The following is a 17,598-nucleotide window of genomic DNA, read 5'->3' on the forward strand; positions in this document are numbered from 1 at the left end:
ATTAACATAAATCAAAATATAATGACGGGATGGACATTCATAAATCATTCTCTTTTTTCCAAATTATTCCTCAGGTAATCAAAACAAATGGTGAAAAGTGATGATAACAAAATATACTGTGGGTACACTAATTCATTCAATCTACAGTAGACAGCGAAGAGACAAAAAGAGGAACTTAATTAAGAAAGGCACACATTCAAGATTCTGTAAACACTCCTCGATACGGAATTTTAGTATAAAATAATCCATTTGGTTCTCTGAACTATATTGACTCCCGGGTCATCGGGATTGAATGTTGATAGTTGACAGCGATTAGTGTTATGGTTGTAATTAATAGAAACACATAATGTTGTCTGCATACATTAAACTAAGCAATCCTCCATAATGGACACAAAAAGATCATGTGTTGTCCAAAGCGCTTGAATTTTTATATCAGAAATTGTTCTGAATATTTTCTCTTTTGTTATACAAGTTCATGTCTGTAAATATTTGGTCCATCAAATAAAAAATCTTTAAACAAATTTGATTTGTTTTCCTTCAGTATTCGTTTTCGCTGCTTTCTTAGTAGAAAAAAACTCAAATTATTTGATTATTCTTTCCTATAACTCCATATGCTTCACAATTTTAAACCTGGTATCTATGTTGACTTTATATCCATATGACTTTTGACACATATATGTAAACATCATTAAACAACATATTTTCATATCGAAGCAATTAATTAAATTTCAATTCAATATGATAATATAGTGTTAATTTATAGTTTCCGATGAACTTGAATGATATTTGAATAGTGTACTTTTATAATCAATAGTCCTTTGTTTTTTCGTTTTGTTTGGTTTTAGATTAGTAAACCCATTTGGTAAACATATACAGGATCATACAGGCCGACAAAATCAATTAAGGATAAACTAGATAAAAAATGAACGCATTACTCACATTCTCGTGCTTCAAAAGAAGGTCAAAAGATCGAATAGGATATAAGCTGTAAGCCATTTGGCAATAAGATGTTTTCTGTATTTCTTAAATTTTCTATTCTGACACTTATCTGGTCGAAATTCTGACATTCCATCATAAGAATTCATATTGGGAATGTTCGATAAGAATAAAATAAATAGCCCTTAAAAAAGAGGCGACAGATACCAAAATGGACAGCTTAAATTGCTTAGGCGAAGAGAAACCGATGAAAACAAAGCAATTTTACTTACCCTCAAAGAGTAACACTACGGGCGCCTAGTGGATCGGGAACTACTTACCATTGTGGGAATCTGTTTATCCTCTGTTTTAATGAGTTGTGTTGCTCAGACAAGAATGAAATCCAGGGTCCTCAAAAAAAAGAGGAGGAAGGACCAAATGGACAGCGTTAATTGGTTAGTTGAAGAGAAATCGAAAAAATCAAAGCAAAAACCAGAAATTGTTTCTCGGACTATTTTTGTTGTGTGGAATTGTTTGTGGACAGGTATTTGTCTGTTCGTCTTTTTTTTCTCTCTGTTATGGTGCTTCTGCCATTCTATGAGTAGTCGCTTTTTTCATAAATAGTTTTTGATTGACGATTTGACAGCAAGACTTCTTTCCCTTCGACATCAAGTTGGAGGTAAACGTGCTCAAATCCATTGAAAATTCGCTACATTCAACATATACCGCTAGCAAAAGTTGTTTCTTGAATAATATTTATTTCTTTAAGTCTTAATTAATTCATCACAACGATCAAGTATGACTCTATCTTATCGGACTTGTGTATACCACATGTTTCAACTTTGTTAGTCAAATAAGAAAATCAACCAGTTAAATCTCAAGCATGACGACCAAGGAAAATAACTCAAACTCAGTTTACGTCATATCGAAACCTATTATGTAACTTTAAAAACAGAACACCTTGTTCGGTGATGCAACCCATAATATACAGTAGTGAGGATATAAGCTGTAAGCCATTTATCAATTGGATGTCTTTCATATTTCATAAATTCTTACATTCTATCATTAAAATTCATATTGGGAATTTTCATTAAGAATGAAATATAGAGCCCTTAAAAAAAGAGGCGAAAGATACCAGAATGGACAATTTTAATTGTTTCGGAAAACAGAAACCGATAAAACCACAGCGATTTTACTTTTCATTAAAGAGTAACACTACGGGTGCCTAGTGGATCAGGAACTACTAACCATCAAGGAGTAAAACTACGGACGCCTATTGGTTCGGGAACTACTTACCATCAAGGAGTAACACTACGGATGCCTATTGGATCGGGAACTACTTACCATCAAGGAGTAACACTACAGACGCCTATTGGATCGGGAACTACTTACCATCAAAGAGTAACACTACGTGTGCCTAGTAGATCGGGAACTACTTACCATCAAGGAGTAACACTACGGACGCCTATTGGTTCGGGAACTACTTACCATCAAGGAGTAACACTACGGGCGCCTAGCGGGTCGGGAACTACTTACCATCAAGGAGTAACACTACGGACGCCTATTGGTTCGGTAACTACTTACCATCAAGGAGTAACACTACGGACGCCTATTGGTTCGGGAACTACTAACCATCAAGGAGTAACACTACGGCCGCCTAGTGGATCGGGAACTACTTACCATCAAGTAGTAACACTACGGACGCCTATTGGTTCGGGAACTACTAACCATCAAGGAGTAACACTACCGACGCCTATTGGTTCGGGAACTACTTACCATCAAGTAGTAACACTACGGACGCCTATTGGTTCGGGAACTACTTACCATCAAGGAGTAACACTACGGACGCCTATTGGTTCGGGAACTACTTACCATCAAGGAGTAACACTACGGACGCCTAGTGGATCGGGAACTACTTACCATCAAGGAGTTACACTACGGACGCCTATTGGTTCGGGAACTACTTACCATCAAGGAGTAACACTACGGGCGCCTATTGGATCGGGAACTACTTACCATCAAGGAGTAACACTACGGACGCCTATTGGTTCGGGAACTACTTACCATCAAGGAGTAACACTACGGACGCCTATTGGTTCGGCAACTACTTACCATCAAGGAGTAACACTACGGACGCCTATTGGTTCGGGAACTTCTTACCATCAAGGAGTAACACTACGGACGCCTATTGGATCGGGAACTACTTACCATCAAGGAGTAACACAACGGACGCCTATTGGATCGGGAACTACTTACCATCAAAGAGTAACACTACGTGTGCCTAGTGGATCGGGAACTACTTACCATCAAGGAGTAACACTACGGACGCCTATTGGTTCGGGAACTACTTACCATCAAGGAGTAACACTACGGGCGCTTAGTGGATCGGGAACTATTTACCATCAAGGAGTTACACTACGGACGCCTATTGGTTCGGGAACTACTTACCACTAAGTAGTAACACTACGGACGCCTAATGGTTCGGGTACTACTTACCATCAAGGAGTAACACTACGGACGCCTATTGGTTCGGGAACTACTTACCATCAAGGAATAACACTACGGGCGCCTAGTGGATTGGGAACTACTTACCATCAAGGAGTAACACTACGGACGCCTATTGGATCGGGAACTACTTACCATCAAGGAGTAACACTACGGACGCCTATTGGATCGGGAACTACTTACCATCAAGGAGTAACACTACGGACGCCTATTGGATCGGGAACTACTTACCATCAAAGAGTAACACTACGGACGCCTACTGGATCGGGAACTACTTACCATCAAGGAGTAATACTACGAGCGCCTAATGGGGCGGGAACTACTTACCATTGTGGGCATCTGTTTATCCTCTGTTTTCATTAATTGCGTTGCTCAGACAAAAATGAAATCCAGGGTCCTTAAAAAAAAGAGGAGGAAGGACCAAATGGACAGCGTTAATTGGTTAGTTGAAGAGAAATCGAAAAAATCAAAGCAAAAACCATAAATTGTTTCTCGGACTATTTTTGTTGTGTGGAATGTTTTGTGGACAGGTATTTGTCTGTTCGTCTTTTTCCTCTCTGTTATAGTGCTTCTGTCATCTTTTGATTAGTCGCTTTTTTTATAAATAGTTTTCGATTGACGCGATGACAGTAAGAGTTCTTTCCCTTTGACACCAAGTTGGAGGTCAACGTGCTCAAATCCATAGAAAATTCGCTACCTTCAACATATACCGCTAGCAAAAGTTGTTTCTTGAACAATATTGATTTCTTTAAGTCTTAATTAATTTATCACAACGATCAAGTATGACTATCTTATCGGACTTGTGTATACCACATGTTTTAATTTTGTTAGTCAAATAAGAAAATCAACCAGTTAAATTTCAAGCCTGACGACCAAAGGAAATAAGTCAAACTCAATTTACATCATATCAAAACTTATTATGTGACTTTAGAAACAGTACACCTTGTTCGGTGATGCAACCCATAATATACAGTAGTGAGCAATCAGTTGATGTTTGAGAGAGAGTGACAATCAATATTTATAACAGAAATCTATGATGAACAAAAAGATGCATAACATTAATTGGAAAATTAATAGATCAGTTTGTACAGCAACAAAATATTCGTAAAAAAGGAGCATATATGTCGTATCTCAAAAGGAAGAATTGACCTACAGATTGCAACCGAGCAAAATATCAATTTAAAAAGTCAATGAAAAAAAAATCAATACAGTAGTAGTTTCCCTACAAAATTAATAAACTACTCTTGAGAGTTTCATTGGACGAAATTTGCAATAAGAAAAATTCATACCTTTGACTTTCTTCTACGCATGACAATCAAAAATACAGAAACGTCTTGTATTCGATATCTTAATTAGCTATAATATAAATTATTTGAGGAGACAACACAGACACCGCTGAATAAACTAAAACAAACTCTTTATCTATCAGAAATAAAGGTAACAGTAGTATACCGCTGTTAAATAGTCATAAATCGAATAAGCGAAAACAAATCCGGAGCACAAACAAAAACCGAGGGAAGCACATCAACTATAAGAGGAAAACGGAACAACAGAAACACTGAACTGCTACAAAAACAAACGCCAACATGCATAGAAACGGACTATTTGATAACAACTGCCATATTCCTGACTTGGTACAGGACATTTTAAGAAAATATGGTGGGTGAGAGTAAATATTGTGTTTTCCAATATATTGCGTTTCATCAATATCCATCACCTATAATACCTGTTATAAAATCTGACAAGTTGCTATTTTTCAGAAAAAAAAAAAATGCAATCGTAAACATAATTGCCTGTTTGGTGTGAAAGATCAGATAACTCATATATAGAGATGCATGATTTTACCTCATTTCTTTTTATGTAAGACATGGATTCTTAATGTAGCTGCCGTACAATGGTGGGCATAATTTTATTCTGAACGATAGCATTACAACATGCAAAATAGAAGGTAACCACTTGATGTTCCATTCTTGTGTGCTGGTTTGGAAATTAGAGGTTGCTACCTGGCTTGAGTCGAAATGTAAATGTAAAAAAAACCTTTTGGTTGGAAAAAGTTCAATAAAATTATTATTATTATTATTATTATACAATATTTATAACATTATATAATATTAAAATTACCCTTAGCGTTTTAAAACATATATCAATACACATATACATGTATAAGTGTTAACAATAAAAAACGAAAGTCCATGATAAAAATTTAGCATATAAAAAACGATCACTAATAACTTTTAAAAGAAGGAAAAAAAACGAATGAAATAATTATGCTTATTCGTTTTTGTACCCAGTTGAAAATATTCCGAAATCTTAGGGTCTATTCAAATTTGTTAATCCCGAAATAAAACCGTTTTGGAAAACCAGTCACAATGGTTTGTATGGTTTTATTATTGGCTATAATATTCAAGATATACTTGATCTCAATTTATTTATACCACAGTCAGCAAACTGAAATCAGGCTTTTAGAATTGAAACAGTCAAATTTATACTTATATCAGTTTGTTCAAACAAACTGTAAAATCCGTTGAAAATTGGAACGACTCATCAAGTCAAAAACAATTAATAAAGTATAAAAATACTGACCTAAGGGAAATCAGTTTCCGAACGCTAGTTGAAAGCCCAATTTCAACTCATAAATAGATAAAAAAAAAATATTGAAACAACAAAGCACTACAATGTTCTTCAATGAAACAAGCTTTGATCTAATACCAACCAAATATTTTATACAACAACACTACACAACGTCCTTTAATGAAAAACAAAATGTCTTAGGCTAAAAAAAAATTGAGACCAAGACAAAATAGCTAAGACATGTAAGAAAAGTTTCGTTTTCAGATAAACGTATTGATGTTTTTGGATAGGGTTCCTTTATTTATCTATTCTTTATTTTTGTAGACCATTTTTCTGTATTCTTAATTTATTTTGTCCATTATTCTCTATTCTCTATTCTTTATCATTCTTGTCTATTTTTCTCTATTCATAATTCTATTTAAACTATATTCTGCACTTTTTGTCTATTTCTATCTATTCTGTAAACTCCATCCAGACCCTCGTATAGTGTGTACGAAAGGATATAAGTCTAGCATACAGGTTATGCGGAAAGGAAGATGGGTCTTACATACTCGCGCGTATTATGTGTACATTGGGGAGAAGTCTTACATCTATACACTATGGTGTATACGACGGGGGAAAAGTCTTACATAGTCTTGAAGGATAATACAAAGGAAAATAATTAGTATATACTCGTAAAGTCTTAACGAAGAGACAAATGGTTCACATACCCAATAATTTATTGAGCCAGGGATTGCGTTATCATACATTACTAAAACATTTTACTAAATTCTTGCATAGATACAAAGATGTGGGTTTAAAGTTTGACTGATCCTAATTGGACATTACACAAAAATATTACTGGGATGTAGACCTCGTAATTAAGATACAATCTATGAGAACATATTGGTCTTTTGAATAGACTTATTTTAAAATATAATCAGGACAAAATTGCAGTTAGATCTTTAAAATTGCTTTTATCGGTAGCAATATTAGTTTTATTCACCATAGTTAATTACATAACTAAACATATATTGCAAACACCTATGGTCCTGCATCCTGTCTATATTGATATTGGCAATGCACAAGATCATGATTTACCTAGACAGTTCATTGCGTGGTCAACTAAATCTATTGGAGAGGTATTTATTGATGTTTTATTCTGTGAATACATTGGTTTAAGGTTTAATCTTGTTTCATGTAGGCACACTGTGGTGCATTATTGTTTGCATATACATTAGAAACGCAAGTATAAACATAAACCAAAATCAGATGACGGGAAGGACATTCATAAATCATTCTCTTATTTAAATTATTTCCCAGAAAATCCATACAAAATTTGCATGAAGAGTGAAAATAGAAAAATACATTGTGCGTACATTTCAAAGGACACAGAGTCACACGATTCATTTAATCTATAGTAAACAGAAAAGAGACTTTAAGAGGTATTTTCATTTAGAAAGGCACACACTCAAGATTCTTTTAACCTTTCACAATATGAAATTTTAGAAGAAATAACTCCAATTTGGTCTCTTACGTAATATGAAAGTCGGGTCATTCGGATGGCTCCACGATAGTTCACAGATGTTAGTGTCAGGTTTGTAATTAACAGAAACACATAATGTTGTCTGCATACAGTAAACAACACAATCTTCCATAATGGATACATTTATTTCCTGTGTTGTCAAAGCCTCCTTAATTCTAAAACCAGAACTTCTGCAGAATATTTTCTCTTTTGTTTCACAACGAGACGTAACGAGGATAGTTCCGAAAACCATTATAGTTCCAAACAGAAAATTCATGGTTATAAGTTTGTAGTTAATTCAAAAAAATAAAAATGTTAAGGGACCACCTTAAACAAATTGAAATGTTTTCCTTCGGTATTCGTTTAGGCTGCTTTCTTGGTAGACATTTTTTATGTGATTGGTCTTTCCTTAAACTCAATATGAGGTTGGACACCTGTAAACATCATGCATTGTGTCATAAACCAACATATTTACACATCGAAGCAATCATAATGTCAATTCAGTATACTAATATTGTCTTAATAAATATTTTCTGATAAACTTAAACGATCAATTACGATATTTGGATAGTCTACTTTTATAATCAATGATGCTTTGTTTTTTTTTGGGGTTTTTTTTTTTGGCATTTAATAAGTAAACATATACAGGCTAATAAAGTGTTAACTAAATAAAATTAACTCATCACTAATATTCTCGCGCAGACGAAGACAAACTGATAAAACCAAAGCAAAATCTATTAATTGCCATTAATGAGTATTACTACGGGTGCCTAGTGGAACGGGAACTACTACATATGTAATCATTGTGAGAATCTGTTTATCCCCTGTTTTATAGGTTCTGTTGCACGGACGTTTTTGTTGTGTGGACTGTTTTGTGGACAGTTATTTGTGTGTTCTTATTTTTGTCTCTGCCATTCATTGACTGATCTTTATTAAAAGAGAGGCGAAGGATACGAAAGGGACATTCAAGCTCATAAGTTGAAAATAAACGGACGACGCCATGGCTTAAAAAGAAAAAGACAAACAGACAAACAACAGTACACAAAACACAACATAGAAAACCACAGACTGAGCAACACGAACCCCACCAAAAAAAACCCGTGTTGTTGCTCATGTTAGTACAAACCCGGTGATAAGTCTAATTCGGTAGGTCACATTCGGGGGAAAGGAACGGGATTGTAGTTACGACAATTGGAACATATCCACATCTATATTTCAAAGATAGTTTTCCATTGGCGCGATTTCACCAAGAGGTCGTTCCCTTTTGTCGCCATGTTGGAAGTCAACGTGCTCAAATCTATTACGAAAAATCGAGACGAAATATAATCAATAACCTTAAATAGAACTACAGCTGGGGGTAATATGACCTCTTGAGTATTTTAGTGGACGGATGTTGCTTGAAGAAAATTGCCTACTTTTGACGTTCTTCGTCAAATGAACATCAAAAATCAATCGGCATACCACGGCAGATTCCGCTACCCGACATTTAACGATTAATGAATCTGCCAAATTATGACGAATGAATATAAAAAAACATCGAAATATCTTGTATACGATATCGTTATTAGCTATAATAGTATTTATTTGAGAAGAAAAACAGAAAAAAAGGTGTGATGTTCCATTGACAAATATACCACTGAATAAACAAAATCCAACTCTTCATCTATCAAAACAGAGGCAACTTTAGGTAAACCTTGTTCCCCAATATAGTACGCCGCTTCAATATCCACCACCTTAACTACTTGTTATCAAAATCTGAAAAAAAGTAACAAAAAACGTTAAAAATCATTTCCGGTCGTTTCAAATCGGCAATTTCCGTAGTTGAGAAATTAAAAAAAAAAGTTAGAATTTTTTTTTCTGTCAGGCTATTAAAACATAAATGATAAGCTTTGTTAACATCATTTCTACTCGGCGATTTCCGTAATTGAGAAATTTTACAGGATATATCAATAAAGTATATTTTCTAACAACAAGAAAATAAAAACAATATGAAAATAACACTCTATTAAGTTGTAGCATCAGAAGCGCTTTTCTGGATTTTATTTTCATCAGGAATGATCATACCAAAATAATAAAAAGCCAAGTAACGTTAACACGTGAAGAACGTTTCCTTACTGAAATCTTTCCGACAGCTCCGTAATTGTTACACAAATGGCGGGTATTTCATAGGATATGTTTAAAACATCAGGTTTGTTTGTAGCAAGGGATGTGTTTTTTTCATTTCCAATTGCTTCCATCATGTCAAAATTGAAAAACAACATAATTGTTGATCATAACTTTTAAATAACAAAAACAGGTACCGCTACAGGAGCAGGAAGTGCTTACTACTGGAGAACATGCGCAGTCTAACTAAAGCCAGCATTTACAGACTATTTGGGTTTAGTTCGTCTGGCTGACTGCTTAGTTTTCTTTTTTCTCGATATTCAAATTCCTCTTTGTTCTTTTGTATGTTTTGTTATACCTAATTAGTGATGTCAGTACTTTTTCTAAGCTTCTCAGCTACGGCACGATAAAAAAGAAGCGAAGAATATCAAAGGGACATTCAAACTCATAAGTCGAAAGTAAACGCCATGGCTAAAACAGAAAAAGACAAACAGACAAACAACAATACAGAAATTCAACATAGAAACCAAAGACTGAGCAACACGAACCCCACCAAAAACTGGGGGTGATCTCAGGTGCTCCGGAAGGGTAAGCAGCTCCACATAATTGATATTCCCATGATACCTTTAAGTTTAAAGGAAAAACTAGTACGGGAAACAGCTTGGCACAAAAACGTACGCACCTAGTTCACGGTTATGTATTGACTGGTCACCAGTGCTTTTGAAGCAAAACTAATTGGGAGCCAAAAACAGAACAAATAAATGATATCTAACCTTAAAATAAAATCCAAAGCAGAAGAATCCTTAAACTGATATAAAAACTTATTGTTAGACAAAACTAAAAGGCGGGAGAATTCACAAATAAAAAAATATAAGGATGCTTACTCCTTTGTTTCAAAATAACAATTTTTTTAAAAGACTGTAATCAATAGACTATTTTCATGATGACAACTTTTGACTCCTGATTTTAGATATTTCGACAGGTTACCTACTCTGTAGTAGGACATTCTGGTACCCAGTCAAGTAGGAGCAACCAAAAGAAGTAAAATAAAACATATAATCGGAACATTTTGGAGGGAAAGTTTACTGTTTTCCTTTGACTTTGCCGTGTATAGAAATCATAAAACAGTTAATTCCCTCCCTAAATTGTACCGATCGTAAGCTTGATTGTTCTTCTTTAGGTTGCTCTTACTTAACCGAGTACCAGGATGTCCTACCACAGAGAAGGCAACCTGTCGAAAAAATTTAAACTCCGGAGTCAAAAGTCGGTAATATGAAAAAAGTCTATTGATTGTATATAGATAAGGAACTTAAGGGGGTACCGTACACCTAAGAAAAGATAACTCTTACTGAAATTCTGAATTAACTTACATCAATATAGCGTTTTAAAATACGCCTCATATTACACGCGTTTTATTGACCTTGAATAGTTGTTTACCTGTTGATATGAAGCAGACGATACATCAATGTTATAATAGAACAGCGTAAACGTGATCCGTTTGGTAAATTTTCGAGGTCTAAATCTGCCGATAAGAAATCAAATCGTTCAGATTACTTCAAATGGTTAAATGATGGCAGGAAATTGGAAGATTCTCCGCAAGTCGGCTTGCGTAATGATCATGGCAATTACGTATACGAGTTTCTTGATGTTGGGGCCGAGGCTGAATTGGAAGATGATAACAAGTCTGATGTGTCAAAATCTTGGACAATGGGGAGAAGAATTGTTGAGTTGAATGTCCTAGCAAAAGGAATGTATTGCTGCACTTGCAAGTGTCCGCTTCACCTGTCAAATATTGTAGGAGAACGATTGTTTGGGCTAGGTGGTCTAAAGATGGTGGATTGTGAACTGTGTCATACTGTAACTGATGTCCAGTTTGGGAAGAGGGGGCCATCTGGAAGTTATGACATCAACACAAAAGCTTCCATAGGTAGGTATAGAAACTATATGATTATATCACATGCTTGTAAATTATAATAGCCTGTATGATGCTAATATTTACAGTTTTACTGTTTACATTTATAATTAACATGTTGCATTGTTTATTTTTCATAATTATATTTAAATGCATTCATGATTTTTGTTTAATAAATATATTAATATTGAGTCCTTGGGGGCAATTACAACTAATGTGTCTATATATATATAGCTAACTCAACAGTGCATGCTGCTTGCATACTTGGGAAAATTGGGGTGTTGGGAAAACTTTTTAGATTAAGGTATATAGGATTTTTTCTGAGACAAATGCCTGTGCCTTATAGCAGATTAATTGTTGAAAACATTGTCATTGTTCAATGAACATCAACAACTTTCAACCCCTCCCTTCTTATCTTTTTCATAGTCAAAGTAGGCTTTGAAAAGAGTTATAATAACTAATTATAAACTGTGAAATATTTTTTTAGAGCTTGGCCATTAAATGTACAACTATATGTACATCATCATATCATGTAAATATTCTTAGATGATGTTTTGTAAGCCAAGTCGGAGAAATTAGCACAGGACTGTCAGCCTGTGTCCTGTTAATATATCTTCTGTCTAGGAAATTTTAATGAATTTTACAATTTTAATAGAAACAAATTACCATCTTTTCTTTGTTTATAACACAACTGTTTCTTAGTCTTAGAAATGCAGGTGTGTACATTTTCCATTATTAAGACATCAATTTTCTTTCTCAATTTTAATAATACCTCATATTCTATTAAAGGAATGATACATGCAGGGATGGGCCCAACTCATCTGCAGAACTTTCTAGCAGAATGTAACCTGCCATCCATTACAGAGAGCACATTAAGGAAAAAAGAGAAAGAATTAAGTGGACAGATTAAAAATGTAACAATCCAGTCGTGCAATATGGTACAAAGAGAGGAAAAGTCACTCAGCACAAATGGCAATGTAAGTATTAAATGTATGCACACAAAGTGGAATATCCAGACTGGATGCCCCTTTCTAGAAAACTAAGTCTTTTTTACCCCCCCCCCCCCCCCAAAAAAAAAATCCTTATATTGTATAACTTTTCATGGAGTACATCTAAAAAAAGTCCTAGATCCTAGATTTAATTCAAGGGACTTAGGTAATATATATGAGAATTATAATACAATTTGATCATGTAATGCTACATTGTATATATGTACAGGTATGTCATATGAAACTTCAAAGTAACATCAAACATGTTTTTGAAGTGAAGCTGATTTTTTATTATTTCATGGTTTCATGCATCAAGAATCATTCAAAGAATTATTTAACAAATAACAGTTTCACAGAAGAGTAAATTTGTAATATTAAAATGTGTCCCCTTAGTAAATATTGTCCTAATTACAAAAAATACAATGATCATTTAGGTATAAGTGTGAGACAGACAGAATAAACAACAATACATGTACATGCATGTACAGATCAAGACTTTTCACCACCTAAAATTGCACAGGACAGCACAATTTTTGAAATTTTTCATTAGATTTAACAGTGAGGACCACCAGAATTTCTTTAAGGACTACAAAAACAATAATTTCTAATTGTGTATTTGGTGTGCAGTCACTGCAAATGTTTGTTTCTGCATACATATGCATCCAAAAGATTTGTTTGTGTTCTTAATAATGTATTTGTAGCTTACTACAAAACTAGGTATCCTAAAGGTGAAGGTAAATGTTTAAGGTCAATCTATAAAAAACTTGCTGGTACTTTTTTTTATTAGAAATGCAATCTTTTCTAGATTGACGCAAGTTTTGACGGTGGCTGGCAAAAGAGAGGCTCCGGTTGGAATTATAATAGTAATACAGGTAATAACAGCATTCGTATTATATAATTTAATGTCTGACATTCATGATTTAATTACTGTATTTTGTTAAATTTTGCTGAATCAATTATTAATATAAATAACTTAATTGGACAAAGAATTAATTTCAATATTTAGTTTGATATAAGACATGTAAGAAGCTGTAGTTAAAGAAATATCTTCCCTTACTTATTTTTATTCAATCCCTAGGCTAGATCTCTTTAACTTACCTGGTTCAATTATAGCAAATAGGTGAGCTTTTGCCATCATTTTGCATACATTATAGAAGTAAGATGTGTTACATGATTGCCAGTGACTCAACTGTCCACCAGAGCTCAAATGAATTGGAAGTAGGCAATTATAGCTAGACAACTATAAAACCTTCAACAATGAGAAAAACTTATATGCAACATGAAAAATACCAAACAATTCAAATGAAAAAACCAACGGCGTAATTAATAACAAAACAATTTATGAAGAAAATATGACAGATATAAACTAACAACAACCACTGAACTACAGGCTCTTTATTATCAATATCTGTCCGTCATATTAATCTGTAACATTACATCTGTGAACCTTTCATTAAAATATCCATTATCCTACACCCCTAAACAAATTGAAACCAAACTTCAAAAAAATATTTACTAAACTGTTTATCATTGCATCATGTATGTAATACCTTTTACTTTAATTCTTGCAGGACATGCAACTTTTATTGGAAAGGAGACAGGAAAGGTGTTGTCCTTTGAATTAAGAAGTAAGACTTGTAAGATTTGTGAATTCCATCTTAATAGAAAAGAGACTGTTCCGGAGCATGAGTGTCAGTTGAATTGGCATGGCTCTAGTAAATCCATGGAGGCAGATATGGCGGTGTCTATGGCCCACAGATTAAAAGATGATGAATGTGAAATTAATGGTATGTTTCATATTCAAAATAAAGAATTTTGAAATACAATTTCATGTAATGAGTTCCCCAAAATGCATTGAAAATATCATATAAAGGGAAATAACTCTTATTTCAACAATACTTTCAAATTTGAAAGGTGAATATTTTGTGATTTTCACAGGAAACTAAGATTTTGTTCTTACACTTTCATGACAAAAAATCAATTAATTTTGTTGTTAATGATATATCATAACCAATGTCATGTAAAAATCCAGTTTATATTTATTTTAGTTGCTTTATTTACATTAGCTACATGTAATTAAATAAGGCAGAATATAACAGCTATCACTATTTTCCAAATAAAAAAATATGCTTGCAGTTGTATATCTTGACCGCTGTTGTGTTGCCTTTTTGTAGGTTTATAATTCTTCAATCTTCATTTCAGTCAGACATGCTGATAATGATGCAGCAACATCAGCCAGACTTGAAGTTGAGTTTCAAAATATAAAGAAAAAAGATGACCAGAACCATGTAAAGAAGGGTATATCAACAAGCTTATATAATATTTCAAAGAGTATTTTTACAAATTAATTTTAGTGTTACGAGTATGTCTATGAAAAGGCTTAAGCCCATCCTTTACCAAATCAAATCATACTTATAGATCTTATTATATTGATCTGTCAAGACTACAAACTCTAAAAAAAAACATTACAATGAAATTTCAATTTTGTGTTGTTCAAAGACATGTAAAGATCTTTGCATTTTTGTGTTATCTGAATTCACAAACATTACATCGAAAATTGAAAGAACTATTAGTATATATATGAGTAATCTTCATGGCTTATGGAACGACCAAATAGTTTTTAGTGAGGCTTTATGAAGTTTAGAATAGAAAGGCCGGACTTAAAAAAATAGAAACTAGGACCCTTTTTTTCCGAAAATTAAAAGGCAGATGCATGAATCCATTATTGAAGATTTCATCCATGCCCCATAAAAGTCTGAAGGGTGCTTGCTCCCTCAATAGTATAGACAGATAAGCAATAAAAAAAGAAGACTTTTTAATTTTTTTTTTTACATTAATTATTTGTTTCTTATTTTGTAGTTACAAAGAATTGCAAAAGGATGAAACAAAACAATATATTTTGAGGTGCTTTATGTATTCCATTAAGGGAGGTGACAATGAAGATGACATTAAGATTGGGCTGCAAAGAATTGTACCACATATTTTTGGATCACATGAAAATTGTAAAGATGCTGACTGGTGTAGCTATCATCAAGATCCAGAAAAATTTACGTAAGATCTTCTATACTGGTATTGACAACATATTATTAGCTCACTGGGGCCCGAAGGGCCCCATGTGAGCTTTTACCATCACTTGGCGTTCGTCTGTCGTCGTCGTCGTAAACTATTTAAAAAATCTTCTCCTCTGAAACTACTGGGCTAAATACCTTCAAGCTTTAAATAAATGTTCCTTAGGGTATGTAGTTTATAAATTGTATCCGAAGTTTTGATCCATCGACAAACATGGCCGCCATGGCTAAAAATAGAACATAGGGGTCAAATGCAGTTTTTGGCTTATATCTCAAAAACTAAAGCTTTTAGAGCAAATCTGACATGGAGTAAAATTATTCAATTGGTCAAAATCTATCAGCCCTGAAATTTTCAGACGAATCGAACAACCCATTGTTGGGTTGCTGCCACTAAATTGGTAGTTTTAAGGAAATTTTGCAGTTTTTTGTTATTATCTTGAATATTGTTATAGATAGATATAAACTGTAATCAGCAATAATGTTCAGCAAAGTAAGATTTACAAAAAAGTAAATATGACCAAAATTGTCAATTGACCCCTTAAGGAGTTTTTGTCCTTTAAAGACAATTTTACACAATTTGTTCATCAAGTTTGCTAACATTTAAAAATCTTCTCCTCTGAAACTACAGGGCCAAATACCTTAAAACTTTAACTAAATATTCCTTAGGGTATCTAGTTTGTAAATTGTATCTGAAGTTTTGATCCATTGACAAACATGGCCGCCATGGCTAAAAATAGAACATAGGGGTCAAATGTAGTTTTTGGCTTATATCTCAAAAACTAAAGCTTTTAGAGCAAATCTGACTATGGGTAAAATTGTTCAATTGGTCAAGATCTATCAGCCCTGAAATTTTCAGACAAATCAAACAACCCATTGTTGGGTTGCTGCCACTAAATTGGTAGTTTAAAGTAAATTTTGCAGTTTTTTGTTATTATCTTGAATATTATTATAGATAGATATAAATTGTAAACAGCAATAATGTTCAGCAAAGTAAGATCTACAAAAAAGTTAAATGACCAAAATTGTCAATTGACCGCCCTTAAAGCTTTAAAGACATTTTTACACAATTTGTTCATCAAGTTTGCTAACATTAAAAAATCTTCTCCTCTGAAACTATTGTGCCTAATACTTCTTAACTTTAAATGAATGTTCCTTTAGGAATTTAGTTTATGAATTATATCCGAATTTTTTGATCAAACAACAAACATGGCCGCCATGGCTAAAAATAGAACATAGGGGTCAAATGCAGTTTTTGGCTTATATCTCAGAAACTAAAGCATTTAGAGCAAATCTGACATGGGGTAAAAATGTTTAAAAGGTCAAGATCTATCATCACTGAAATTTTCAGGCAAACATTGTTGGGTTGCTGCCACTAAATTGGTTATTTTAAGGAAATTTTGCAGTTTTTGGTTGTTGTCTTGAATATTATTGAAAATAAAGATAAACTGTAAACAGCAAAAAATGTCCAACAAAGTAAGATCTACAAAAAAGTTTTATATGACCAAAATTGTCAATTGACCCCTTAAGAAGTTATTGCCCTTTAAAGACAATTTTACACAAGTTGTTTATGTTTTTTAACTTTAAAAAAAGAAATGAATCTAGTATAAATTTTGTATTTTATTTCCTTGTACGTCAAGAAACATAGAAACTATGGCTAAAATGGAACATATGGGTAAAATGCATTTATTTGCTTTTGAAGAAAATATGACAGATACAATGAACATTGAAGTGGCATTTTTAAGCCACTCATTAATATATATTGAAAAGCAAAACTAATCATTGATGAAAGATTTAACCAATATTTTAACAGGTGAGAGATTCAGGCTCTTGAGAGCCTCTTGTTTTCTGTATTGTCTCATTTCTCAAAGAATTAATAGATATAAGATGTGGTATGAGTGCCAATGAGACACCTCTTCCATCCAATTCACAATTTGTAAAAAGAAATCCATTATACATATGTCAATCCTAAAAATTGATTCCTTAATATGCTGAATCTAACCGTGTATTAAGTTTTTGGATTTTGGCCCGGTT

At 33.5% G+C, this 17,598-nt stretch overlaps 1 protein-coding gene across 1 annotated transcript; it reads left to right on the forward strand.

Moving 5' to 3' along the window:
* Positions 1-10,912: 10,912 nt before the first annotated feature.
* Positions 10,913-14,419, forward strand: LOC127721281 (uncharacterized). The gene is made up of 4 exons (XM_052227965.1): positions 10,913-11,525; positions 12,300-12,487; positions 13,305-13,371; positions 14,071-14,419. The coding sequence occupies exons 1-4, from the start codon at positions 11,306-11,308 to the stop codon at positions 14,316-14,318; spliced, it is 723 nt and encodes a 240-aa protein (XP_052083925.1). The 5' UTR covers positions 10,913-11,305; the 3' UTR covers positions 14,319-14,419.
* Positions 14,420-17,598: the final 3,179 nt, after the last annotated feature.

This window comes from Mytilus californianus, unplaced genomic scaffold (assembly GCF_021869535.1).
Source record: "Mytilus californianus isolate M0D057914Y unplaced genomic scaffold, xbMytCali1.0.p SCAF_12, whole genome shotgun sequence".
NCBI classification, from domain to species: Eukaryota; Metazoa; Mollusca; class Bivalvia; order Mytilida; family Mytilidae; genus Mytilus; species Mytilus californianus.

Bases quoted from the DNA above. Each gene is read 5' to 3' on its own strand.
- LOC127721281 (XM_052227965.1), top strand. From the start codon at position 11,306: ATGGGGAGAAGAATTGTTGAGTTGAATGTCCTAGCAAAAGGAATGTAT. The intron at 12,488-13,304 runs GTAAGTATTAAA...AATCTTTTCTAG, and splicing joins CACTCAGCACAAATGGCAAT to ATTGACGCAAGTTTTGACGG. The intron at 13,372-14,070 runs GTAATAACAGCA...TAATTCTTGCAG, and splicing joins GAATTATAATAGTAATACAG to GACATGCAACTTTTATTGGA.